Source organism: Triturus cristatus, chromosome 9 (genome assembly GCF_964204655.1).
Source record: "Triturus cristatus chromosome 9, aTriCri1.1, whole genome shotgun sequence".
Taxonomy (NCBI): domain Eukaryota; kingdom Metazoa; phylum Chordata; class Amphibia; order Caudata; family Salamandridae; genus Triturus; species Triturus cristatus.
The window spans coordinates 461,431,467-461,458,410 of record NC_140592.1 but is presented as its reverse complement, the minus strand read 5'-3'; the positions used below and the strand labels follow the sequence as shown (position 1 = coordinate 461,458,410).

At 42.5% G+C, this 26,944-nt stretch overlaps 1 protein-coding gene across 2 annotated transcripts in view; it reads right to left on the bottom strand.

Annotated features, from left to right (window-relative positions):
• SHKBP1 (SH3KBP1 binding protein 1) overlaps window positions 1–26,944 on the bottom strand; it is a 231,297-nt gene that overhangs the window by 65,998 nt on the left and 138,355 nt on the right. For both annotated transcript variants that reach the window (XM_085625394.1, XM_085625395.1), the window contains exons 7-11: window positions 24,435–24,611; window positions 18,596–18,686; window positions 15,939–16,129; window positions 14,877–14,992; window positions 14,570–14,657 (exon numbers count right to left, since the gene is read on the bottom strand). In XM_085625394.1, coding sequence (XP_085481520.1) covers window positions 14,570–14,657; window positions 14,877–14,992; window positions 15,939–16,129; window positions 18,596–18,686; window positions 24,435–24,611 — 663 coding nt within the window. The remainder of the gene's footprint in view (window positions 1–14,569; window positions 14,658–14,876; window positions 14,993–15,938; window positions 16,130–18,595; window positions 18,687–24,434; window positions 24,612–26,944) is intronic.

Genomic DNA, 26,944 nt, shown 5'->3' with positions numbered 1-26,944 from the left:
TTGTTGCAATTTCCTTCTGTGGCAGCTGAAACAGCAGTTCCAGATGCAAAGAGACAGAAGGAGTGAAGTCTTTGTGTCCCTGAGACTTCAGAACAGGAGGCAAGCTCAGTTTCAAGCCCTTGGAGATCTTCCGCAAGATGACAAACCAAACAGCAAAGTCCTTTTCTCCTTTCTTTGGCAGCAAGCAGCCACTGCAGGCCAACCCCAGACAGCAAACAGCACAGGGGCAGTATTCCTCCTCAGCTTATACGGCTCTTCTCCTTGGCAAAGGTTCCTCTTGATTTCCCAGAAGTATAAATTGAGGTTGGAGCTGGTGGCTTAAAGAAAAACCAATCAGTGTCTGGTCAGGAAAATATTGGAGTAACCGCTTTAGACACTCAAATGGCATTAAGCACAATACCAGGGGTCTTCGGCCAATGCTGTGCCGATTGTTTGTGAAGAAAGAGTTGCATTTATTCAAGCAAGCAAAGTCCTGCATTGCCATAGTGCAATTACTGCACAGTGTATGTTCCTTAACAAACAGTGAAAAAAAAACTTGAATCCCGAAATTGACCAAAGGAAAACAGTCTCCAAATCGATCTTCAAAGTCAGATTAAAAAAATGAAAAAACATTTATATACTTGAAACAGATCTGATACACGACTCAAAGAAGACCCACATTCTGCACTCATAGGAGATATTGCAAACACCCTTAGGTTGGATGATGCCTTATCTCAAAGCAACAATGGGACGATTCAGATTAGACAGAAACGCCTGTCACTCAATTCACCTCTAAAAGAAAATGTATGCTATGTCTGGACCTGGAGGCGAGGATTATGCTTTTTTATTTTTCCAACTTTAACTTATAAAAGCTTCTTCAGAACAAACCACATTCCCAGGCAAACTGGGAAAGAAAGGCAATTTAAATAGCAACACATGCCGAGTCTTGGCCAGTCCTGTCCTTCATAGCATTGTAACAATGGTACTGAATCCTTAATGGATAAGATTTTTTTGCTGCTGGAAGAAGGAGCCATGTGGCTATATTTCATTCTGCTCCAAAAATTCTGCTATGGAGAAATTAAAATACTTACAGGAATTGATGGTTGGTTAGAAGAGATGGACGAAATACTTGTATTTTAGTTGATTTGAGGCACAGCAAGCAAGATGATGTGAATGCCATGCTTTCCAGTGAGGGGCTAGAGTTGGGCCTGACAGAAGAGAATGCTGGACGCACCACTAACAGTCATCCACTTGTGAGCTCAACCAACTACAGGACAGCATGCCACCGAACGGTATCCTCATGCGGTATTGCAGAGTTTTCGTGCGGTAATAATGAAAGCAGTTCATCAGCTCCTCGGCTAAGGCGGAGGAGCATCACCCCACTGCTTCGCAGCAGTGAAATAAAGGAAAAATAAAATGATAACTTGTTATTATCATTCTATTTTGTCCAGCTGCAGCAGCTTTGCAGAGAGGGGCTTCTCTGCTCTTAGAGCGGGGGAGGGGGGGCAGTAGTGAGCACCCTCTAAGTAAGTGTTTGGCCGGCTGTCTCAGGCGGCCAAACATTCATTTGCACTTTGCATGGTCTCCACCCAGGTGGTATTGCAGCCTGGGTGGAGAACATACCCAGGCTCCCACTGCCTGTCTGAGCCCCAAACCATGGCGCTCTTACCAATCACAATGCTGCGTTGCAGCATTATGATTGACTTAGGGGAGCCTGGGTGTGCCTCCTGTTCTGGCCAGAGCGAGGGACTCCGGAGGAGAGAAGGTGCGAGGAGGTATATTTTTTCTGTCTTTTTTTTTTTTTACTCATCCCCCGCCACCCCGATCTGTACTGTGTGCAATGAGCATAAAGCTTGGCATAGTACCTAGAAAGCATACGGTTTGAATGGTAACGCCAACAAATGTCTCCTCGATCACTATGTGTTCAGTTCAAAAGCTCCATGTTTTCTGACACGGTAGAAATTAACAATAGAGGATTAAAAGTTTCCATTTCTCTGGTGCACGCCTCGTAGCTTCAACTGCAAGGAATAAAGGGACAATGACTGCATATTTTTGTAGGAGAGTAGGAGCGAAGCAAGAGTAGCAACTCCTCGCTCCATAAGACATAATTAGTGATAAACGTATATAAGGTGCACACAAGGGGAACGACACATGGACCGGCTGCTGAGGAGAGATGCTGGAAAGCTAAATTCTGACTGCTGACCCAATGACAGCATATGGTATATGGGGGAACTATATATTTCTTAAAATACACGTCTTGGAGTAAGCCAATACAGCCTTATGAGTTGGATGGTGGACAACATTCAGACACTGTTTAGAGAATAGGCTAACAGGTTAGAGATGTGTGATGAAATATGATTGGGGCCTATGTAACATTTGCCTTGATTTGCATATAATCTTTATTATCTGGTGAATTGTTTATAATTATGATCATTCTAATGCACACGATTTGCAGACAAATATGGCAAAATAAATAGCCATATAACTGTAAAATGCCAACCACTGTGTGGTCATACTGATTTGGGGATACAACAACAGAGCACCATTTATGATTAGTTGAAGACATGAGGTTCTCCCACATGTGGGCCTGACTCCTCGCACTTCTTGTTCAACAGAACACAACTCGCTGGAGTGGAAGCACTAGACACAGGCCAGCTCTCCTTTTCTCAAAAATTAGTAGATTTCCTAAGGGTATCTACTGGGTGTTTCCCCAATAGTATTGGGGTGAACACAACAGTAGAAAGACAGGTACAGTGTCTGGGGGACAGGATGCGTGTGAAGGACCCAACAGGTCCAGACGAGAGGACAGATGCCACCCAGTCTCTCTGACGAGACCACATAGGCGACCTCCAGGCTCAAGAAGAGTAGAGGCAACCATCGAGGACCAGAATGGGTAGGGACTCAGGCCTAAGCGGAGTGTGTTGTAGACTAAATATAGTGACTAGATTACAATTTAAAAGTAATCTAGTAGCAACACTAGACATACAGGAATTCACCCTTGATCAAGATTAGCCTTTCTTAGATTGACTGGAGCACAACTACCATAAAGTGGCTGCTTGAGGAACTGAGTGTTCTGACATCTTTCACCCCAAAAAAGGTTTTTGCTTGAAGCAGTTCAAAGTAGTGGGTGACCCACTAGAGCATGAGGCAGAGCGCCAACAGAATAATGAGGAGCGATTCAGAGAAGTATGTTTCTCTGACCTTAAGGAGGCTGAACAACTCTCAGACAAGGAGGGTGGCCTTTACAAGTACTTTTTATTGGAATGTCAAACGATAGTGTCACGAGAAGTCGAACCTATTGGCAGTTTCAAGGACAGACATGCGGTCCAGATTGAACAAGCCTGCTGCTGGATGTACCAGAACAGTAAAGTTAGACTGTCCACTGCCATCTACATCATGCCACAGAAGCTCCTCTACCTACAAACGCAAATCATAAGTGCAAATATGTGGCAGCGAAGATCCCTTTGAGTGCTTCTGAAAAAAGAACAGAAGGTTCTTGTACCGTGAAGCAGCCACACATGAGGAGCTGTTAGATCGGGAGGAAGCATTTAAAGAGCCAAAAATTCAAACATCCCCAGGAGAGACAAACGTTATGCTCCCTGAGGAACAGAACATTGGGCTAGAGGAAAGGGAGGAATAATCAAGTGTCCAGACTGCTGAGTCCATCAGCGAGAGTTAGACAGGCGATATGATCCATCCAGCCATCAAACAGGAGATGCATTCCCCTGGAACCCTGAGTAGTGGACTGCAATGATACCATACTCAATATTGTCAGACTGAACAAAGATGCACAAGGTGGCAAGATAAGAAAACAAGAATTGGCAAAGCAAAAAGGTTTTACCTATGCAAGACCTTTTGGCCGTGTCAATGTTTTTTTTTAGCCATCATGTTCAGCAGCACAGCTGCTGTGTAGCATGACAAAGTAAAAAACAAAACAAAGCTGTAAGATGAGATAATGGCTGGCCGCATCAGCATTTTTTGTGTGTGTTTTTTAACTTTTAACCATGCTGTCCAGCAGCCGCATTGCTGTACAACATGGCTTAAAAAAACATTGACAAAGCCAAAAAGTAGAGTAGGGCAGGGGGATGGAAGAAGCAATGAAGGAGGGAGGTGAGAACGGGGTCAAGCAACAAAGCAGGAGGGGAGAGGTGGACGGGCAAGCATTGACAATAGGGCAATAACACAGGCAAAAGAGACCGGGCAAGCCAGGACAGGGTGGAAAGGAGGGCGGGGAAGTAATAACGAGGGAGGGTGGAGGAGGGAATGGATTACACTGCAATGTGGGAGGGGCTTGGGGGGACAGACACTCTTAGTGAGTACTGCAAGTAAAAGGAGGAAAATGCTACTTACCCGGTAAGCATCTGTTCGTGACATGCAGTGCTGTAGATTTACATGCTGTGCATAGTCCTGCCATCTAGTGTTGGGCTTGGACATTTGCCACTTGTTTTTCTTCGAAGAAGTCTTTTGAGTCATAGTGACTCCACCCATTACTGGTAATGCGCATGGGCATCGGCTCTATTGTTAGATTGCTTTTTTCACCTAAAGGGGGAGGATGTAGACGGAGCACAGAGGTGCAGGAAAGATGACCATGCAAAAGAATATTAAAAGATAAAATAATAGCATCTGCAACACTGAATGGCTTCTGGGGAAGAGGGTGGCTGCATGTGAATCTACAGCGCTACATGCCATGAAGAGATGCTTACAGGGCAAGTAACATTTTCCATTCATGGCATGTGTAGCTGTAGATACACCTATTGTGCATAGACTGTAAATTAGCCTCACAGAAACGGTGCCTAGCCTGAGGACGTCAGAGGCTATGAAAAGCTTTCGGCAGCTTATTTTGTTCTGCTGAAAATAAAGCACTGTAATGCTTCTTTTGGCCAGAGCCTGGCGCCGCCGCTCCCGCCCCCTCCTCCCCCCGGATTACTTGTGGTCCCCTAGGGGGGGAATGCACCCCAGTTTGAAGACCCCTGTTCTATAGTAAGTTATGGCCTGTCACTGTATGTATGATTTGGTATTGTATGCCATGTCATTGAATAGTATAGAATGGTATAGCTTATCATTATATAATATGGTATGGTCTGCCGTTATAAAGTATGGGATGGTATGGTATGAAATGGCAGGTCACTGTACAATATAGTATTGCCGGTCGGATAGTATGGTACGGTATCTTATGTCATTGTATATTATTAAAAGTTATATAGTATGGTATGGCCTGTCAATGTACAGTATGTTATTGTATGAAATAGCCTGTCATTTTATAGCATGGTATGTGCTGTCATTGTATAGGATAGTATGTTATGGTATGGCCGGTCATTGTGAAGTATGTAATGGTATGATATGATCTGGTATGACACAGTAAGGTATGGCCTATCACTGTGTGGTATGGTATTGCATGGCTTGACATTCTATTGTATGGTATGATATTGTATTGTATGGCCGGTTTTTCTTTGGTACGGTATGGTATGACCTGTCATTGTAGGGTATGGTATGTTAAATCATTGTATGGTATGGTCTGCCATTGTGGCATATGGTATGGTATAGCCTGTCATTGTATAGTAGTGTATGGTATGGCATGGTCTGTCATTGTATATCATGGTATAGAATGGCCTATTAACTTATAGTATTGCAAGTGATGATCTATCATTGTACAGTGTGGTATGGCCTGTTTTTGTATAGTAAGGTATTGCTAAAATATGGCCTGCCATTGTCAATATGGAATCATATGGTATGATTTGTCATTGTATAGTTTGGCACAATACTGTATGGTCTTTCCTTGTATAGTATGGTATGATATAGCCTGTGTTAATATAGCATGGTATGGCAGATCATTGAATAGTAAGGTATGGCCTGTTGTATGCATGGTATGGTATTCTCTGTCATATAGTATGATATGGCATGTTAGTGTATAGCTTATCATTGTATAATATGTTATGGTCTCTCATTGTACAGTATGATATGGCCTGTTATTGTATAGTATGGTATGGGCTACAATGTATAGTATGGTATGGCCTGTCATTGTATAGTACGTAATGGTATGATATTGCCTGTCACTGTATAGTATGGTATGGTATGATCTGTTATAGTATGGTAGATCACAGCATGGTGATCCTATCCTATGGTATGACCGGTCATTGTTTGGTAAGGTATGTCATTTTAGGGTATGGTATGTTGAAGCATTGTATGGTATGGTCTGCCATTGTACGGTACAGTCTGTCACTGTATGGTAAAGTATGTTATGGTATGGCTTGTCACTTTATAGTATGGCACAATACGGTTGGCCTGAAATTGTATAGTAAGGAACTGTATGATATGGCCTGCCACTGTATAGTATGGTATGGTATAGACTCTCAATGTATAGTATGGTGTGGTCGGTCATTGTATAGCATGAAGTGGTATGATATGGCCTGCCATTATATAGTACGGCATGTATGATCTGGTATGGAATAGTATAGTATGTCTGGTCACTGTACAGTATGCTATGATATGGCCTATCACTGTATGGCATAGTATTGCATGGCTTGTCATTCTATGGTATGATATTGTAGTTTATAGCTGGTTATTGTTCGGTATGGTATTGCCTTTCACTGTAGGGTATGGTAAAGCATTATATGGTACAGTCTGCCATTGTATCTTATGGTATAGTATGGTCTGTCACTGTATAGTATGGTATAGAATGGGCTATCAATGTATAGTATGGTATGCTATGGCCTGTCATTGTATGGTATGGTAAGGCCTGTCTTTGTATAGTATGGTATGGTATTGTATGGTATGGCATGGTCTTTCATTGTATAGCATGGTATAGAATGGGCTATCAATGTATAATATGGTATGCTATGGCCTGTCATTGTATGGTATGCTATGGCCTGTCATTGTATGGTATGGTATGGCATTGTATGGTATGTCCTGTCATTATATAGTATGGTATAGTACTATGGCCTTTCATTTTATAGTATTATATAGCATTGTATGGTATAGGCTGTTACTGTATAGTACGATAGTATGTTATGGTATGGCTTCTCATGGTATGGCCTGTCATTGTACAGTATGACCGGTCATAACATAACACGGTATGGCCTGTCATGGTATAGTATGTCATAATATGGTATGGCTTGTCATTGTAATGTTGGTAAGGTCTGTCATTGTAGGGAATGGTATCACATGGCCAGTCACTAGTTAGTAAGTTATGGTAAGATATGGTATGGCCTGTCATTTTATAGTATGGTATGGTCTGTCATTATAGAAAATGGTATGGCCTGTCAATGTATAGTATGACATGCCATTATATAGTATGGTATGGGCTGTGTTTATATAGCATGGTATGGTATGGTCGATCATTGTTTAGTATGATATGGCTTATCATTGTATGTACGTTCATCTGGTCATTGTATAGTATGGAATTATATGGTATGGTCTGTCGTCGCACAGTATGGTATGGTATTGTATGCCCTGTCATTATATATTATGGTATGGCCTGTCATTGTTGGGTATGGTATGGCCGGTCGCATAATATGGTACGGTTTGTCATTGTACAGTATGGTATGACCGGTCGTTATATAGTATGGTATGGCAATGAAATTGCCTGTCAAAGTATAGCATGGCACAATATGGTTAGCCTTTCGTATAGTATGATATGGTATGGGCTGTCAATGTATAGCATGGTATGGTCTACCATTATATACTATAGCATATTATGATTAGGCCTGGTATTGTGCAGTATGGTATGGTTTGTCATTGTATAGCATTTAATGGTATGATACGGCATGTCATTGTATGACATAGTATGATTTGGTATGGTATAGTAGAGTATGGTATGGTATGATAGGTTAGTTATGGTATGGTCTATCATTATATGGTATAATATTACATGGCTTGTCATTCTATGGTATGGTATGATATAGTATTGTATGGCCAGTCATTGTATGGTACGGTATGGTATGGCCAGTCATTGTATGGTACGTTATGTTATAGTATGGCCTATCATTGCATAGTTTGGTAAGGTCGGTCATTGTATAGTAAGGTAAAGAATCTTATTGCATGGGCTGTCCCTGGTTAGTATGTAATAGCACAGTAAGACATGCTATGGCCTGTCATTAGGTTTTGCCGGTACAGCGCACAGGAGCTTTCGGCTAAAGGTTTTGCAATAAATAAATAAAAATCTCAAAATACGGGCCCCATACTTACTGTTACATACCCATTGGTTGGATCCCACGTCACTCTCGCCTTCTTGCTTCTGATTGCTCAGAGCCTCCTGCTGCTTCCACTTGCTCTTCGTGCTTGCTGACGTCCGGTGGTACATGGAGTTCAGACCAATTACAGTTCCGGTCTCTGCAGCCGGTGTCCCTCCACTGCCACAGCTTGTGCAGGTACTTTTTTTTCATTTTAATCTGGTAATCCTTAAATGTGCATGCCCTTGTAGGCTCAGTCTACCCCTCTCAAACCCACTTATCTCATGTTCGTTTATGTTGACGGGGAGCAGTCATGGAAGGAAGTCTGGTGCAGTTGCCGATGTTTTTTACCGAATTTTAGTATAATTTTTTTTGTTTTGGGCATTGACTGAAGCTGGAGCCAGTGACTCATGTTGTCAATTGTAAGACTACAACTCCTCACTATACGACTGCCATGATGACTTCTTTTTTCGACAGTATTATGTGAGGACCGTTAAATGTGCAATTTCTTGTTAATTCAGTCGGTACCAATTTCCCTTCAATTTGTACCTTGCTCCACTTAACCGGGTAGGTGGAGAGGGCTTGCAGGTGAATTCATAAAGAGTTAGGGCTGAGGAATGTTTTTTAATCTTTTTTTCGGATTAGACCTCCAAGCACGCGACGGCACCTGCACAAGTGCGGATCACTATTCCCCAGTAGACAAAAGGTTGTGACCCAGGAAGCTGGTGCGCTTCCACGTCTGGAGAAATGTTTTCTCCTCAAGCGGAGGTGTGACCTGCTGTAGACCCCAACAGTTAGCTATAGATGCTCACACGGCACACCAAAACCTTCTGGTTTCGTTATGGTGTTTTCCACAACAAAGCACCCTGTGGCATGTGTCCAGGGAGAGGGAGTCAACGACCTCCGACAGATGCCGCGATGTTAGGCACTGTTGTCCTTCCGATATGGAGGTCGAAGACAGTCTCAGCTTCCAGCTCAGGTTCCCCAACACCCCTCAAACACCACACACTCCGGAATACAAGCTAGCAAAGGTCCCCTTGGTTGCAAGCACGGGTCCCTCGGACTCAGCAAACGTCCCCTGCACTTCTCACGTCCCGGCACCTCAGGTGCTTGCTGATCTTTACGAGCACACTCCTCTGCACAGTGTGATGATGGTGTACGTCAGGACGGTCCTTGTCCCAACCAACAATCACTTCCACCCGTTTCCGCCGCACCCTGTGAGGTCCTTATGATCTTGAGGAAACTGCGATTTTTTGTGTTCCTAGGATCTTGTGGATAGGAGGGCAGCTAACCGGCCCTTGGAAAGTACTTACAGACCCAGGCCATGACAGTTGGCACTTAGCTGCAGGCCAGCAACGTCCAGGCACAATCCACCAAGTGATAGTTCCCTTCCTGGAGCACGACAAGCTCCAGGCCAACAAAAGTCTGCGGACAGTCCAGTTGCAGTCCCTCCTGTCCTAATGAATCCTTGTGTTGCTGTCTCTCGTGTCGATGTCCCAGCGTCCAACTCAAAAGCGTCTCTACTTTCAGAGGCCGAAACTCCAGTAGTTATACCCACAATGGCCTCTGAAGATACGATCAGTGCAAAAAACCATCTTTGAAATGCAGAGGCCCTCTCTAAATTTTGTCCCGTCTGCCATCCTACCCCAGGAGGTTTGATTACAACCTTTAGGGGGCCAAGACCCTGCCACTTGGAATGCAGGTGCCAATTCCAGCCCCATGTTCCCGTCGCAGAAAAGGCCCCTGAGAGTCAGAGGTCCACAGTTTCCTGTGAACCCCCTAGTTTATGTCCTTCTATCGGGAATGCACACATGTGGCTGTCCCCCTAGCACCCAGTTGTGAATTAAGAGACAGGCCATTGGGCACACAGAGCCACGAGAATACAAAATTCCCACTTTCTTAAAGTGACATTCCCATCCCTGTGATGTCGAACCCATGCCCACTACCAGAGAGGATTCAATAATACGAACTCATCAGTACCAAACACTATACTGCTACTATTCTCCCGTAGGAAATAATGCTCGATAGTCTTTCCCTACACCCCCTCATGCTAATACATTGTGAGAAGCAGGCCCTGTCGGACCGAACACACCACCTGGTACCATTCACAACCCTGGCACGTAACGCGCACAACCTCATGCCCAACCTTTTTCTTACACCGCACCCTGTCATCAGGGAGAACTCAGATATAGCAGGAGACATGTAGATCCGTGGCACATAGCTTTTTAAATGCCAAACCGAGTAACAGTGACCTGTGCATACAGACCCCCTCCAGGGCAACCCTGTGGCACAATCGATGAGCTACCTCCACAGATGACACAACCAGTGTGGCAGGCTCATGGAGGCGTATTCGAGATACATGCCCCAGGTATAGGTCTTACTCTATGACAAGGGACTTAAAGCTAACTCGAATCAGCCAATCATATATACACTGATCCACAGTAAGTGTATGACAAGCACAGCGCTTTGACACTGCACGGCAATGCCAAACGCTCTCAAGTCCCAAGTCTAGTATCCAGATCAACAGAAAACTGGGAAGGAGAAAAGCAAAAAGTAGAGGGAAAGCACCCTAGAAAGGGCCATTTCCAACACCTGTGATTGTATAGTAAAGTATGGTCTGTCGTCGTATAGTATGGTATGGTATGGTATGATACGCCTGTCATAGTATAGTATGGTACATCATTTCATTATATAGTATGGTATGGCTGGTCTTATAGTATGGTACACCTGTCATTGTATAGTATGGTATATAGCCTGTCATTGTATAGTATGGTATGGCCTGTAATTGTATAGTACGGTACAGCCTATCAGCGTATAGTATAGTATGGTATGGCCTGTCATTGTATAGTATTGTATATAGCCTGTCATTGTATAGTATGGTATGGCCTGTCATTGTATAGTACGGCACAGCCTATCACTGCATAGTATGGTATGGCCTGATAGTGTATAGTATGGTATGGCCTGTCATTGTATAGTATGGTATATAGCCTGTCATTGTATAGTATGGTATGGCCTGTCATTGTGTAGTATGGTATATGGCCTGTCATTATATCGTATGGTATATAGCCTGTCATTGTATAGTATGGTATGGCCTGTCATTGTATAGTATGGTCAATTCAATATGTTTATTAAGAGTTTGGATCTTTAATGAGGTCCACTTAAAACGTGCATAGACAGACATATTAAAAATACCAACAATAATTACTAAAAACACTTCATTAAAACCATTATATCTACATCGCTACATCGATTTGTACAGATTTAGATCATCAAAAAACATCAAAGATTTCCAAAATCAGCTCTAGGGGATCCTTTAGGCAGCAATAGGGGCAACTCCAGTAGAGAAATACGAAAAATTACAGTATATAGTTATAGAGCATGTGCAATTTGATAGAATAACATAAGGAAACAATTTCATCTAGCGGCAAATGATTAAATAAAGTGCATCATATAGCAGCAGCAACATAGCGGCAGTCGCAAAATTACATCCTATACTGAGACGGAAAAGGATCAAATCCTGTTAAATATAACTACGATTTGGAACATTATCATACTATAGCAGCACCATATATTTTATATAAAGTGTATCATAAAGCAGCAAAATCATTTCCCATAGAACTTATTTAAAATAGATAAAACCCAATTATGTGCAAACACGCAATAAGATGATAACAGTCATAAGAATATATTTTCCACAGGTGAGAAATAGATACAGAAGGTCGAGGAGACATAAGGGCTTGGGGCTTTGAGAGCAATATTATAGGAAAACTAGTTAAATGCATAGCCAACCATACTCGAAGACTAATTAAGAAAATGTAAAATATATTCATAAACTCCCTAAAAAAGTTAAAAGGTTTTATGCATACTGTTTCATTTTTTGGACAAAACAAAAATTCTCGAGCAGATGAAACATTTTTAATGCCATTCTGAATAAACAGTTTTTTCCACCTTTCCTGTTAAGTGACCAATTTACGGTTAAATCATTTAGTGGTAAAAGGTTCATGCGACAGAGGGTGAGCCACCGGCGAAAACCGTGGCTTAAATTCCAGGAAAGGTACTTCTGGGGAACTCTCGGGGAGGAATCCTTGACTATTGTTACCAGTCTGGCCCTTCCTCTACATATATTGATATCTCTCTGATAGCTAACTAAGCCACTTGAAATCTTTAAAAAAGAGAGAAAATGACAGCACCAAATCCTCTTGCGCATTAAAATGATGCAGTGCCAAGAAGAAATCACTTGAAAAAGTGTATTTATACATTTGTCCTACAAAAATTTTGTGACGCATAAAACTCTACAATGAAAAAGGCTCACTGTTTTTTAGCTGGTAACCCCAACGTATTACCCTAGCTAAACCTTGTATAAATGAACTTACCAAGCCAAATTCTAGACTAATGGCAGCTATTGGGAGAAGAGTATTAAGATTACATAATTTACAGAAGATTTGACCTTCGATCTTATCCAAGAATCTGCATCTGCTTACTGGTATGGATTCAATCGCGTATAACAAGATGGGAGGAATTTTGGCTTTAAAGACTAAAAGCAGATGTGAGGAATGTCTTCAACCCATAGCACTATAAAATAGGCGTAGGCCATTTGCATGCGATGTCGCTTTACAAGAGCTATGTTCAGTGTGGGGACTAATCCTTGTACTACTATAGTATGTTATATAACCTGTCATTGTATAGTATGATGTATAGTATGATATATAGCCTGTCATTGTATAGTATGGTATGGCCTGTCACTGTACAGTATGGGTAGAACCAAGATAATGGCTCGCCCATAGAAGCAGTTGTGGCGCCACAGCAAGCACAAACATATAAAAAGATTGTGAACTTAGGGGACAATATGGAGGCAAATATGTTATCCGTTATACTCTACTATAGCCCGGAATTGCAAAGGTAAGCCCAGCTCAAAAACAGCATCAGTAGCTCCACAGCATTCATGCAAGATTTGTTTAAACTATACGCATGATTAATATTTCATGATAATGTATACATATGCCAGGACCATGTTTTTCCCTTTCATATACCAATTAAGCAGTGCTCAAATTATAGAGCTTCGTTTTTGTTTTAATATTTAGGATTAAGTTAAGGGAACGAGTGAGTGAGGGTATACATGCAGGGTGTAAGTTAGGATGATGTGTAAAGGGTTGTCTGTGTTCTGACGTAGGACTTGTATGTGTCGGGCACCTTTGAATGTGTGCGGTGGGAATGATGAAGGCATGAGAGAGACCGAGAGCGTGTGTTTACGAATATTTGTGTGTGTACGAATATTTGTGTGAGCTGGTGTGCATGAGAATGAATGTGCAAGAGTGAGTGTGTATGTGTGTGTAAGAAAGAGTGTGTTTGAGAGGCAGTCTGTGTGCTTGTTTTGTTTGTTTTGGGTGGACTAGTCCTGGACAATGTCAGCTTGCCGCCACTGCCCAGTTTTCTCCTGTATAAGATTGGCAGCGGACCACATCTTTATCACACTCCAAAGATGGCCCACAGCCCTGCTTTTTGCAGAACTGGCAGACTCACAGGTACACCAGCGCTTGGGATCAGGCCGAGTCCTGGAAGCCAGAGCCAGGGTGCCCTGGAGCAGTAGAGCGCCCAGGTGTCATGCGTTCAGTGATTGGGAAAGTCTACCACACGATGCCACATCTCAGATCCTTGTCCAAACAATCATTTCCCCCTTCAACATGCACCTTTGCTTACACTTTAGGGTTTTTGTAAACTCTGCTTACAAGATGTGTTTGGAAACCGACTGAATGTATAGTCAGCATTTTAGAAGAATTTGATACATGGCATTTGAAACCTTATCTCTGAAAGACATCTATAACCCCAGAGGGGACAAGCTTTACTCTGCTCCCTAAGCCATGCAGAGACAGATACAAAAACATAAGGTCATCACCTCAAATGAAAAAAACGCAGAAAAGCACAATAACTCTTTGTATCCCGCAACCTGACACATTGCTGGGCTTGAAGTGCTAAAAGCAAAACATCAGAGCTTACAACTGGAGGATTTAAGGAGGAGGGTAATATTTGATGGCGGGATGAGGGATTTTAAATCTGCGACACGGGGCAGAGCTATCTTACTAAAATTGAAAGGTCAGATTTCAGTTCAAAACTCTTTTATTTCGGCCACCTGGGCCATAAAAGTACAACTCATCACACGGACGACGTATGTCTAAAATAGTATAAATACATCAAACAGTACCTAAAACATATTAACAAAAAAAAATCTACACACGTACTAACAAAAATTAAACATATTGAAAATTAATCTTAAAAGGATTCCTCTAATACGGTCCAGATGGGACATGCAGAAACATAAGTCATCGAGGGAGAGAGCGACCTAGGGCTTTTCTGCGTAGCACCCACACGGCAAGGTCAGAGGAATACCAGGAATATAACATTTTAGCCACACCGATGTCACCTACCTACATAGTAGATAGATCCATTGTTGCAGCCCAGGAGCAGAAAGGACCCCGCTGTGTCATAGCTGTTAATCGGCACCACATCCTGAATCTGCCCAATGGACACAAAATAAGAAAGTCTCTGGTCAAATCCTTACATTGAGACATCTTTTCATCAGTATTTAAACCAGATTCAATTTTCCAAAGAAGATCAAGAACAAGGCTCTCAGGCTCGCCCCAGTGCATGTTAATATATACTCTTATTCAGAAACCAAATCTATAATTCTGAAAGGGTGTTTTGCATTTGCCGCTCAGCTTATATCATCCTCACCTGCCAGTGCTTTGTGACTGCATTCCACACTCCGATCTTGCCAGTGTGACTCGTTGCGATTAGCTGGTTTCCAACAAAGAAGAGCGCTTCAGCAGGAACCCCCAGATTAAAGACCCCTAAAACAAAGAAAAGGCACATGCAATTCACCAAGGGGAAGCTCAAGTCAGCTCTTTTTGGGACAAGTGTGCTGTAAATTGAGGAGGCTAATGGAAGCTTCAAACAAATTCACATTCAGTAAAGGGATGTGGCGGCGAGGTTCAGGGACGCACAACCGGAGAATAATTGTAGAGATCTGAACAGACGTGTTATTTACAGTTACTACAATTCGATTGTTGTACTTTGCTCAAGGTGAAACGACTGAATTACAACTGCACTGACACAAAAGTATAGGAGTCCTCTTCAATGAAAGCATCATCGCAGCCATCCATAATAGTGCCATGACTCCGCGATTTGTCCAAGGATTTAACCAGCATGTAAGGTGCCCTCGTTGCATGTCCCCCTGATGCATCGAAGGCAATATGGCTACATTGCATTCTATGAATCTCTCTAATCATGGAGATACAAGAATTACTAAGCAAATGACAAGTTATATACAGATTAAAGATGTATTTAAGGAACTCGAGCCTGGAAACAAGTTTAGAGTTAACATCTAGAACAGCAAGTTGTCACGCAGTTCCAAGGGCACATGGCATATAGGCTCAGCCATTTCCTTGCCACCAACAGACAGTTGTAGATTTCAAAAGGATCAGCTATCACCAAGAGAACTGGGGTGGTGCCTAAGCCCAGGCTTCTTAGATAACATAAACCTAAACGGGGCGGAAAACGCAAAAGCTGTGGCACTGCTTTGGGTAATGTTGCTACAACGTGGTGCACTCAAATTTAGTTCAAAGTTGTACCCAAGTCTAGTCCTACCCTACGCACAAGCAGCTGCTAAAATTAAACCAGTGATGTGCAATCGAGTTCCCATATACATCACTAAGACAACATAGAAACTGTTGTTTCGCTTGGTTGTAAGATTTCAACATGCCAGGTGCTGTGCCTGTGGGTGTCCGATGAGCTCACCTATCTCGTTGCCATTTCCATCTGCCTGGATGGCCCAGAGGATGATTTCGCTGCAGGAAGCCACAGCCAGCATTTTGTCATTGTCCCCAAGCAGACCACCAATGACCTTTGCGTTCAGGGCCACCCGCTCAATCACCCAATCCAGGCGGGGGCTTGAGAAAACCTGCAGCCAGCCCGAAGTCTCCTTCATTCTGTGGAGAAAGGGAAGCGGGAAGAAGGAATAAGGAAATAAAATCAATCCATGAGATAGGAAACAATGTTGGCAGCACTGATGTGGCTATGATGGGGGCAACTGAATAGATTAACATGTGAAATACACTTAACAAGTTCCTTCAACCTTGAGGCATGAGTATTGGCTTAAAAGCGGCACACAATTGCTTCTAACTAAAGGAGTCTCCCTTGAGATTAGTGTACAAGTGATATGTACAACACTATAAAAAAAAACACAAGGAGCTCATGGACGGAACTCTGAAACTTTTCAGATACTCACCCCCGTCACAGATCTGGGTTAAACCCATCATCATTCTTTAGCTCACTTCGCCACCTCAGTTCAGACCCAGCTATATGCAAATCAGTCTTAACCCTGTCCCTCATGGGAAGAGTCCAGCCCGAACTGCCAAGCCAGGTCTTTCCTGAACCGGAAACAAGTATCCTGGAACAGTTTCTGGGTAACACCCTTCATCAGCCAGGCTAGCTAGAATCCAGTGGCAAAGTGAGCAAAGGACCCACGTCTGGGAATACCCTGCCAACTTAGGGCAAACAATGCCAACACAAGGAGATGATGGACGGAGCGCGGAAACTTTTCAAACACTCACCCCCAGTCACAGATCTGGGTTGAATCCATCATCATTCTTTAGCTCACTTCGCCACGTCAGTTCAGACCCAGCTATATGCAAATCATTCTTGACCCTGTGCCTCATGGGAACAGTCCAGCCTGAACTGCCAAGCCAAATCACTTTGCCACTGGATTCAAGCTAGCCTGGCTGATGAGGGCATTAGCCCGAAACTGGTCCCAGGATGCTTGTTTCCGGTCCAGGGAAGACATGGCTTGGTAGTTCTGGATGGACTGTTCCCATGAGGCACAGGGTCAAGACTGATTTGCATATAGCGATGTCTGAACTGGGGTGGAGAAGTGACCTAAAGAACGATGATGGATTCAACCCAGATCTGTGACTGGGGTGAGCATCTGAAAAGTTTCAGCGCTCCGTCCATCATCTCCTTGTGTTTGCTATGTACAACACTATGTCATACAATCTGGATAGGGGCCATCTTTTCAGGCTTTGAGCCCTTTGTTGAAACTGAGTGGTTGGTGGTGGAAGGTTTTATTTCCCAATCATAAACATTTGTCTTGTAGTATGAACTTCAATAAAGCCTCACAAGATACGATTCAAAACAAAGACAACTCGACAGGTGGCATGACTGCTGCAGAGTATATAAGCTTCACTATCTGGAAAATAAATCAGTAAAATATTGTATTTTAATTTGAGAAGAGACCTACGGCCACTTGTACTTAGGTTTTTTTATGGTCGCAAACAGCCTGATTCGCAGAACCGGGCCGTTTGCGACCAGAAAAATGCATTTTCCAATGTAGCAAACCCATTTTGCGATTCAGTAACTTATTACCGAATCACAAAATGGGTTAGCGAGTCTGTATTAGGAAGGGGCGTGTTAAGGGCATCCAATCCTAATAGCGACTCGCAGGGGTATGTAAGAATGTTTTGCGACCGGAATGTGTTTTACCACCAGCTTTAAGTTGGTGGTAGCCCTTTCGCAAATGGGAAGGGGTCCCAAAGGGTCCCATTCCCCTTTGTGAATGCATGCGAAAACGTTTTTCAAGGGCAGACAGTGGTCCTATGGACCACATCCTGCTCTTGAAAATGAAACAAACGTTTTAATTTTCTTTTTGAAATTCATCCTATTTTCCTTAAAGGAAAATAGGCTGCATTAAAAAATATATATAGATAGTAGCTGCAGCAAGTCCAAAAGAAGGCTGATCCAAGCTGGTTAAATTCCATCACAAATAGAAACATTTTAAGTTTGCAAACAAAACGTCATGGCTTACACAAACTTTAAAAAAAATGTAATGCAACTACATAAAATACAATCAAATACTACAACAAATACAAAGTGATATATAGCAAAAAGTTAAGAACCTGTAAATCCAGCTTGGTAAACTTTAAACTAGTGTCAACCTGCTCTTACAAAGTTATGCTACTTTATCGAACTTGAAAGTGAGCTAATACATGAACAAAGTAGCTGTGGACACACATAGAATTAGTGGCGCAGCTAGCTATAAATACTGGAGCGGGTGCAATCGACCTAAGCCCTGGGTTCCGAAGCCAAACTGCAACAAAATTATAACTGTTTTTACTATCAGAGAAACACAGGAATCTGGTGCCCAGTTTTCTTGCTTGTGTGAAGGTACATGACACCATTTGTACGCCACTGCTGTTAATACAATCTTCCTAGAATTTGGAGGTTATCCCTGCAAGGTTGTCTCTTCTCTCCCTCCTCGTCCAGATACATGGAATCAGCAGTTTAGCTTTAGTGGAAGGGACCAATACTCACTCCTGCTCTGCTCTCCCCCACCCAATATACCACAGACAGAGAGGCAAAGGCCCTGTGGCAAACAAAATCAGCAGCAATTGTCACATTACCTGTAACAGACGATGAACTGGGCGTAGGCGACTGCAATCCAATTATGGTGGCCACAGATAATACGCACCATGCCAGGATCACTGCTCATTCCTGAAGAACAAAAAGCCACAGATCAGTGTAAATGGGTGAAGGAACAATATGAGAACAATAAGGAAGATCTCTGAAACGACATCTAAAAAAAAAAAAAGAGCAAGCCCATTTAGTAGGAGGTGACCTGGGTGACCTGGGAACTCTTTTTTCCTGGTAAGATGAACTCTTTCTCCCTGGTTAGATGAATCCTGAAGAAATCCCACTTGGCACAGGGCTATACTACTGATTCTGCACTGTGCAAATCTGATTCAGATTCATCTCCCAACATGGAAGTCTTAGCACAGGATCTCCGTTTTTGTAAGCCAGATGCCTAGGATGCAATTGAAGACCTTTTAAAACAGTTTTATTATCCACTCTTCCATTTGAACAAGTCCCATCCCATATTGTGGGAGCAATAAAGACACATGACTTGTTAATGCACTGTTAGCCACAGCTAGTCCACTATTTGATTCAGAGCGGTGATCCTTGCACTTTACATGAAGAGAGCTAAATCTCAGCCAGATAATTCCTTTGTTGAGGAATTTAGAAATCGTCTTGCAATGCTTCCAGGTTTCCTTAATGTTATTTAACTATTTGATAAACCAGCCAGTTACTTTACTTGTATTCACTGATCACAAAAAGCTTTTGGTATGTTATTTAGCTGGGAAGTGATTACATCATTGGAAGCTGACAATATTGACCCAACATGGAGGTTATTCGCATTCTTCACTTAGATACAGTTACTACAGTTAGAATAGGTAAAGGGTCATCTATCTGGAGGTGATTAACTTGATGTTGGATGCTTTTTTAACAGCGTTGTAAATGTCCTTGATCTGTATTAGGGTATTGCATCCCTCCCACAAGCTTATGGAAGCCGGTATCCCTTATTATAAACAGATGATGCCGTGGTGAGCCCTCTAACGGATGTCTGTAATAATCAAAAGTTCCAAAGAAATCACTTATTTAAATTCCCAATTGCAAACAAGGCCCGGGCCACCGCACACTTCTTTTTAATAGCATTCCCCTGCTGTTGAATAGAGGCAGACCTGGAGATGGATTTTCCAACATATAAGAGGATAAGTACTGAACCGCCCAAATCTGTACACGGTTTCTGTAAGCAATTAAGTGTATGTACCACATCCACCAAAGTAAATTTCCAGCAGAGCTTGCTATTCAGCGGATCAGACATGTTGCTAGACTTTAGAACATTCTCTTTTGATGCAAATGTTGACTATATCCCATTGAACCTTCGGTAAAGCAGCACCGGCAGCTGTTCTGGCTCGTCCAAACAGTGGATAGTGGCTAGGGTCCGAGACCATGCATAAAGATCATTTGTCCCCGATTAACATATCATTTAGAGACTAGATTGATGCTATTAGTTTTAAAATGTTCAATCACATTATGATGGCCATCCAAAATTATGAGACAAAAGAACAAGTTACTTACCTTTGGTAACGCCTTATCTGGTAAAGACTATCTAGCCACACATTTCTTACATTCGAATATTGCCAGGCATCAGACTGGATCCGGAAAATCTTTGTGCAGAACCCCAGCATGCCGGTAGGTGGTGCGTTCGGCTCCACTTCTGCATTGTCCATGTTGGAAGCGACGGGCACAGTAGCTATAATGGCGCCACTCCATAATTCTTTCCTTTCCACACCAGATAGCACTGGTCCAGACTGAGCTACCCCTCAGTCACTTTGTGACTGGCTCTTTCTGACATTTTATCAAACTCTTTTGAGAAAGTTTACTCCTGGTATGAGGAACCGTCTGGTTTTAAAGTATGTGGGGCCTGTCACAGGCAAATGTCGATGAAAAGCCCCCACTTAGTGTGTTTTTGGTGCTGGGAGAGGGACCACGCCTCCAAGACTTGCGGAAACTGCCACGCCATGCAGCACAAGGCGCTGAAGGAGAGCTCCCTCATGCTCCTCGTTGCTCAACAGTGGTCAAATCTGCAACGCTTGAAATCTCAATTGCATGGAAGGTCCCGATACTGCTCTTGGAGCCCTTCCCGACAGTCATCGTCACACTCAAAACCGTCGGGGAAGTCCCACAAAAGTAAGAAGTCCAAGAGGTCTTTGACTTTGCCACATCCGTTGAAGTCTTCTGACAAGAAGACGTGGGAGCATCAGCACCCCAGGTCCCTCAAGTCAGCAGAGCCTGAACCCCGATCTGCTTAGTGCTTCCCTGATTTAGCTTAAGCGACCTCTACCATGCTGAAGACCCCACCCCACCCAGCTAAAGGATTACTATGAAGCCATACGCTTCATATTTGGGAGGCGCAGCCCCTCTGGAGCGGTTTCAGGCCCATGGTTAAGGGAGGGGCCCCTACCGGCCTCACACCAGTGAAGGATTACCCAAGACCTTTCTCAGTGCCCGCTCCAGCACTGATGCCCCCTACCATCACGGACACCCCTAGGTGGTACTCCAGAGGAGTACTGTTCAAAAATCTTACAGATCCAGTCTGACGCCTGTGGATATTCTAGGGTAAGAAATCTGCTGCTATAAGTCTCTATCAGATCAGGCAATTGCAACACCCATTTGGAAAAATGGAACAAACCTGTTTTTGTCAGATTTGTAGTACTTATGGCAATAGAGTTCTTAAGTGGAAAGCCAAGAATAGTTTATAGCACCCTAGGTTCCACCCATGAAGCTTGCATTGTGGAATGGGAGTTCCAGTCACCATGGTTCTGCCCATATTATAGGTTGGCACTGCAACACTAGTTCATTTTCCTAATTAGACTGCACAACATACAAGGAACTAAAGAGGCAAAAGGAGATTACGTTTACTCAACCCAAAACGTAGTTACATTGCTTTTATACTCTGCAAGGGCATCATGCTTACTAATGATAGACAGATACAAGGCTATATTATAACTTATTGTCTTCTCCATTTTAAACAAACAGCTGTATTTTTCTGTGCATCAATGGACATGTACTGTACTATTACTGTTTTACTGCGCACTTCTTTTTGCTTAATTTTAATGGCTGCTTAGACGTTCATTTGGCTTAAACTACTTTCCTAAATTCTTTTAGAATCGGTATTTGGCCACACATCTGTTTGATGGACTTATATCACATGTATTTGACCACTTTTAGCCTATCTGATATTTTGAACTCTGTTGATTTTTTAGCATTTTGCTCACAACAAAAAGAAAAAAAATTAACATTTAAAAGCAGGGGAGTCATTGAACACTTGTCCATCAAAATCCAGAGACTGAGGTCTCACAGGTTCATTTACTCCCAAAGAGAACATGCTTTATGGGTTGTCCAGATACAAAGCCCCAGTCGGCATGCAACCAGAATATTGAGTCTGAAATACAGTGCTTCAGAAATGTCATAGTCCGAATATCAACTACCAAAATATTGGGAAGGTAAGAATATTCAGTTAAGTTAAGAAGTACACTTAATATCACATATATAACCTAGAAGATTATATATGTCTCTGTGGTGTTAGAAACAGTAAATCACAACTTATCCATAGATTTACCTTCAAAATCATGTAGTGGTCTATATTAAGGTTACAATATTTTTTGAGGCATAATATTTTTGTGCTCAATAGTCTGACACTGAACACAGATTGCTTTCATTCGATTAACACATTTTCATATTTTCAAGAGAGCTTCTACTCAGAGTACAAATCAGTAAGCAATTTATGAGGAAGTTGTGTGAAACCTTTTACCTAGCATTGCTACTCAGAAATTATTTCGTTTAATAAATGGAAAAAAAAGCAAGTCCCGCACTTGCCAAGATGTGAAAAGCAGCTGTGCTATTTGGAGCTTTTTAGGGAATATGCACCTTCTAAGTAGAAGGAAAACAAAACAGAAACCCTACGGTTAAGAGATCAGACAAAAACAATTTATGTTTGGATTTCAGCTTTAGGTATCAATGGTGTAAGAACTAAATGTTGGAACTCAAGAGGAACTAGGTCAATTAATCCTATGAAATGGTAACAGGCAAACAAGATCCTACAGTTCTGGAAAAACAAGAAACAAGCGACTGGTCCTGTGGTTGAGCTGGAATAGGAACTCTGGAAATAACATACAGGAAGCAACGCAGGTAGCTCACAGCTTGGGAGAGACACAGAGGGGGTTATTCTGATCTAGCTCTGAAGGGGCATCCATTATTTGTTGACTCTTTCTTTGTCTAGTCTTCCCTCCAGGTCTTCTAATAACACATCATCAGCCTGTGGTGTCTTACCCATCACATATCCTTTATTATGACAGATCTATGTAGTACACTAATTTCTGCAGCATTTGGGAGTAGGGGAAACTATTTTCCCTACTCCCACCCATCCCCCTAGAACCCTGCTCCTTCCCACAGTGAGTAGTTAGATTATGTGAGAGATGACCTCGTTATGGTAAGGGCCCAACAGACTAGTAGACTAATAGAGGGGCTTTTCCGCTTTGCCAGCAAATTGGGACACAAGCCGGTAGTAGAGATGAGAAATTTATCTAAATCAAAATGTTTATCTGTAGCTACCTTCGGGCTGGAGTATGGGGTTATCATAAGAGCTACCAGATTCAGCTTTTAGAGAATACATTTTTAAAAAGATTATTCATGATTACCAGTAGCTCACCAACATTATTTTGCCATTCTGAGGTGGGCCTGGAATATGTGAAAGACAGGATAAATATTGGTCCACTCATCCTATGGGGGAAAATCTGGTCCTCAGAAGACCTAATATTTTCTAGGAGTATACTTCGGGATTGTATGAATATGGACAATGCAATGTCACTCCCTTGGCTATCATATGTCAAGAACACCTTCGGTAAGATTGGACTAGAAGAATATTATAATAACCCAGAAATTATTCAGAACAACTGGAAAATGGTTATTAAAAATGCATACCGCATTGAAATAAGTATGTCTAACCAAGATCGGGGAATGTTGGATGGTGGGATGCTAAATCACCAGCAATTTTACCTGTCTTTTACTCTGCACGTACAATCGCGCTTTCTGATGACTAAACTAAGACTTGGCACATTGCACTTTTTAGCGGCCTATCCTAAACAGGTTGGTTGGTGTGAGACTAGCCCCCTGTCCATGCGATAATATAGGCCGAACAGAGCACAATGCACTTTATGTTGTTTTGTTTATTGTATGCAGTACCTAGAGCACGCTTTACAAAACCCTTATTGAAAGCCATTCGGCCTTGTTCCTATATGGAGGGCTTTGATAATTTGAGATCATTATCTACAGATGTAATCTGTCGTGCAGTGCTTAGTTTTATTAGAATAGCACTTTCAATCCGAAAACGCTATGAACTGTGAAAGGAATCGACATTTTATATTTATTGTAGGTCCTTTTAAGAATCAATTAAATGTATAAATTGTGTTGTGGAAGGTTGGGATAATTTTAAAAATGATTGAGTTTCGCTGGTATATTAATAATTATTGGTGAGAATATGTTAATTCTTTAGAAATGTTTTTAACTGTATTTTTATATATACCTTGTATGCAAACTTTTATGATTCACAAGAATCGAATAAAGTTATTTTGATGATGATGATGTTGAATTAAACTTGATTCAGCCAAATGAAATCTAAGTGTTTTGCAGCTTAACTTGAAGTCCCTGGAAGAATCTGTTCTCCAATATCTAAGAATCGAAGAGCTGTTTAAATTTCAAAATGTCCACATTATCGAGTACTTTAATAAGCAACGTCCATTCAAAAGCAAAGAGCTGTGCCTTGAAATATAAACAGCTACTGGTATTAACTTTATAGAACACATCCCAACAAGCAAAGCATTAGTTCAAGCTGATACCTACCGGAGATACATCCACCAGATCGTTCTTCCAAAAGGCGACCAAGTATGCCTGCATTGCCCAGGTTTGGTGGCATAGTGTTACTCCTTCGCACTGGGGCTCTTTCTGATGGTGTCAGCCTGCCTGTAGCAATCTGGGGTCCAGCCACGCTGTGACGGTTTCTTCTTTTGGCAGGAAACACTGGGACAGAGACAAACCAGTAACACACACATTACTTTCTGTTTGTGCTTCAGAAATGATAGTGTGCCTGGATGGGCTCAGTTTTACCCAGCAGAACAACCATCAAAGGAATCAGGAGATGGTGGACACTAAAAGTGACTTAGAGTAACGGATGCACGTATCCGCCAGGCCAACACGGCGCATGTCACACAGCTTGAATTGAGATTCTGTAAAGGGAGCATTTTCTAGAATATTTAGGATGAATTATGCCTAGGATCAAAAGAATTGCCAATTAGAGTAATAGATTATCTAAAACTTCCAAGAAAATGTAAACAACAATATTTTAAATACATTAACCCAGCGCTGGGGAGTGCGGGGGGGCAGCGCGGTGCTCATGACGGAGCCACTCCGTCATGAGCCACGGTTGGGCTGTGCTCATGACGGAGTGGTTCCGTCATGACTCCGCCCACAGCGCTAATCGCCCGCACAGTCGGGGAATTAGCGCCGCGTGGGCGGCGCGGCCGCCAACGGCCGCAGCATGGCGGAACCACTCCGTCATGAGTACACGGCAACCGTGGCTCATGACGGCGTGGTTCCGCCATGAGCACGGAACGAGTTAAAGGAAGGAACCTGTGGGCTCCGCAGTCCTCAATACAGTTACTAGTTGGGCAATCATGATGCGAGTAAACAAAATCCAATTCGAATTCCAATAGCTTTATTCGACGAGTTAAGTCATAAAAGCGTTTACAAAGTAAATAAAAACATCTACATATAAAACATCTGCGTTAGCATATCATAAAAGCTGAAAATGGAATGTGTACACTTTTTAAAAGATTGTTAAAAATTTCAGTACAATTTCGTTACAATAAAACATAATTTAAAACATTTTTAAACTTACATCTTTCCGTCACGTTTTATACATCTTTTACCCTTGTTTTAGTCCTACATCTCCTCTCGTACCTCGGTTAGTGAAATTAGTCACATCCTTGCTTATCCTCGCCTAAGCGTAAGGATTTAGATCTTAGTGACCATGACCACCCTAAATATTTTGCCATGGCTATTACAATCGTTGCTGATGTGTTAGTCCGTAAGATTCTTTCGGCATCACTAGCCCTTCTTGTGCCCAAAAGCTTACAAATTGGTGACAACCAGACACGACGTGGAGCGGCATAATCAGCGCAAACAAAAAGTAAGTGAGCCATAGATTTCATGCCGGACTTGCATACCGGGCACACATCATCGCTGGGTTTATGCCATCTAGCAGTAAGTACTCCTACTGGCAGTGTGCCTACCCTGAATTGGAAATACAATTTCTGATGAAGCTGTTTTGTGATTAGATCCCAGTATGGTTCCAGCCTCAGCGTAACTTTATGCTCTAGAAATAGGCAAGCAAAAGAAGATGGCTCGCTATTTCTAAGTGTGTTTAGCTGGATCCAATCCCAATATTTGACCTTCAAGATCTTCTTTGAGGGAAAGATGGAGCTTATTGGGTCAGTCCAAAGTGAGATCATACCGAGGCTGGCTAACAAATCTCTAACCACCCATAACCATTTTATTCGGTGTGAAGTGTCAGCCCTTATTACATCTTGGAACCCTACCGCATATCTTGCAAGTTCAGGTGTAGTCCATAGTCTTTGCCAGTACAGTAGGGGTCGAAGCTTGGCTATAGCTGCAATGGGTTTTCTCCCAAAGTCGTATAGTAATGGACACGGGGTACTTTGTGGTAGCCTGGTAATATTCCTCAGGAACCTGTTTTCTGACGATGTGAGCGTGGATAGGTTCTCACACCCCCAGAGTTCTGATCCATAGAAGGCTGAGCTGATGACTTTCATATTATAAATCTCAAATACCGGGCTAATGGCCTTAGTGTGTGATGTATTATGTTCCGTGTGAAGCACCCCCGACAATTGCCTGTGTTTAAGGACTGCCAGGTCGATCTGGTGATTCCATTTTACATTGTCCTGAATATTAACCCCTAGATAGGTGAACTCTTTGACGTGATCTTGTGGCCTATTATTCATTTGGATGCCCCCCTTATAGGCCTTATGTATGTTAAAGACCATTAGTTTTGTTTTCAACACATTGACCTCCAAGCCCCGCTGTAGACAAAACTCCTCAAAGGTTTTTAGGGCCTTCTGGAGGCCACTTGGGGTCTTGGAGATAATCAATGTGTCATCCGCAAACATCAGGATGGGGATTTTTTTCTCCTGCTAATACTGGGGCATCAGATGGATTGGAGCTCATTTAGTTCACTATTCCAATAATATAAAGTGAGAATAGCGTCGGGGCCATGACACACCCTTGACGCACACCTCTTTCGACAGGGAATGATTCGGCGACTTTCCCCTGCCTGC